Raw genomic sequence first — 1,278 nt, forward strand, 5'->3', positions numbered from 1 at the left:
CGCGGCCGCGTCATCAAATACCCACGCGCATATATATGTATCCATATCCCTATCTATAGATAGGGATCTATAGAGATATATATAGTTTTCCCTGGCTCCCGGGCTGCTCACTGAGCAGGAAGCCTCCCGGCACGCTGCGAGGCACTCGGACACCAGGGACGAGCAGGGAGGGCAGGATCTGGCCCTCACCCTCAGCCCAGGGGCAGGAGGATTGAAACAGGGTGCCCTGGGAGACCCCTGCCCGCTGCACGGCATGGGATTTGTCCCCCCTTTGCTCCGTGCCTCAGTTTCCCCTCTCGGCTGGAAACCCATTAGCCCAGCAAAGAGGAGCCCATCCCGGCGCTGCGCCGGCAGCCGGCTGAGCGGGAGGGTGCCGGGGCTGGCGGTGCTGAGGCTGGGTGCTGTGGTTGCAGTACCGCGTGGGGCAGCTCTACACCATCAGCAAGCACAGCCACCAGGAGAGTGAGAAGGGCGAGGGCGTGGAGGTGGTGAAGAACGAACCCCACGAGGACCCCGTCCACGGCCCCGGCCAGTTCACCGAGAAGCGCGTCCACCTCTCCAGGTGAGGCTGCGGTTCCGGCAAGGGGTGCTGGGTGGGGAGGGGGCCCCGGCTCCGGGGGCAGCACTGCATGGGGGGGCATGGGCAGGCATCGGGGTGGCCTCATCCCTCCCTCCAGAATTCCTGGGGAACAGGCTTTCCAGGTTCTTGACACCCTGCAGTGTGGGTGCACCCATCTCCCAGAGGTGCACCCATCCTTGGGGGCTGCACCCGTCTCCCATGGCTGCACCCATCCTTGGGGGCTGCACCCATCCTTGGGGGCTGCACCCATCTCCCAGGGGTGCACCCGTCTCCCAGGGGTGCACCCATCCTTGGGGGCTGCACCCGTCTCCCATGGCTGCACCCGTCTCCCAGGGATGCACCCATCCTTGGGGGCTGCACCCAACTTCAGGGACTGCACCCATCTCTCAGGGTGTGTCCATCTCCTGGGGTGCTCTTATCTTGGGGGGCTGCACCCATCTCCCAAACATGCACCCATCATCTCCCAGGCGTGCACCCATCATCTTCCTGGGGGTACACCCATCTTCCTGGGGGTACACCCATCCTCCTAGGGGTGCACCCATCTTCAGGGCATGCACCCATCTTGCAGGGTTGCACCCCCCTCCCGGTGAGCACCCCTCTCTGGGTACCGGTGGGTGCCTCAGCTGCAGCGCGGGGCTGGGCTGGGATGCCCAGGCTGCTGCTCAGCCCCTCCCTGGGGGTGTCCCCACGTCCCCCCC

At 65.4% G+C, this 1,278-nt stretch overlaps 1 protein-coding gene across 1 annotated transcript in view; it reads left to right on the forward strand.

Annotated features, from left to right (window-relative positions):
- Positions 1-1,278, forward strand: part of LOC104127285 (cytoplasmic phosphatidylinositol transfer protein 1-like) — a gene marked incomplete at its 3' end in the record, with an annotated part of 14,110 nt that overhangs the window by 10,769 nt on the left and 2,063 nt on the right. Inside the window, exon 3 of the mRNA XM_009639945.2 lies at positions 414-562. Coding sequence (XP_009638240.1) covers positions 414-562 — 149 coding nt within the window. The remainder of the gene's footprint in view (positions 1-413; positions 563-1,278) is intronic.

The sequence above is a fragment of the Egretta garzetta genome, unplaced genomic scaffold, assembly GCF_000687185.1.
Source record: "Egretta garzetta isolate BGI_Z169 unplaced genomic scaffold, ASM68718v1 scaffold140, whole genome shotgun sequence".
Lineage (NCBI taxonomy): Eukaryota > Metazoa > Chordata > Aves > Pelecaniformes > Ardeidae > Egretta > Egretta garzetta.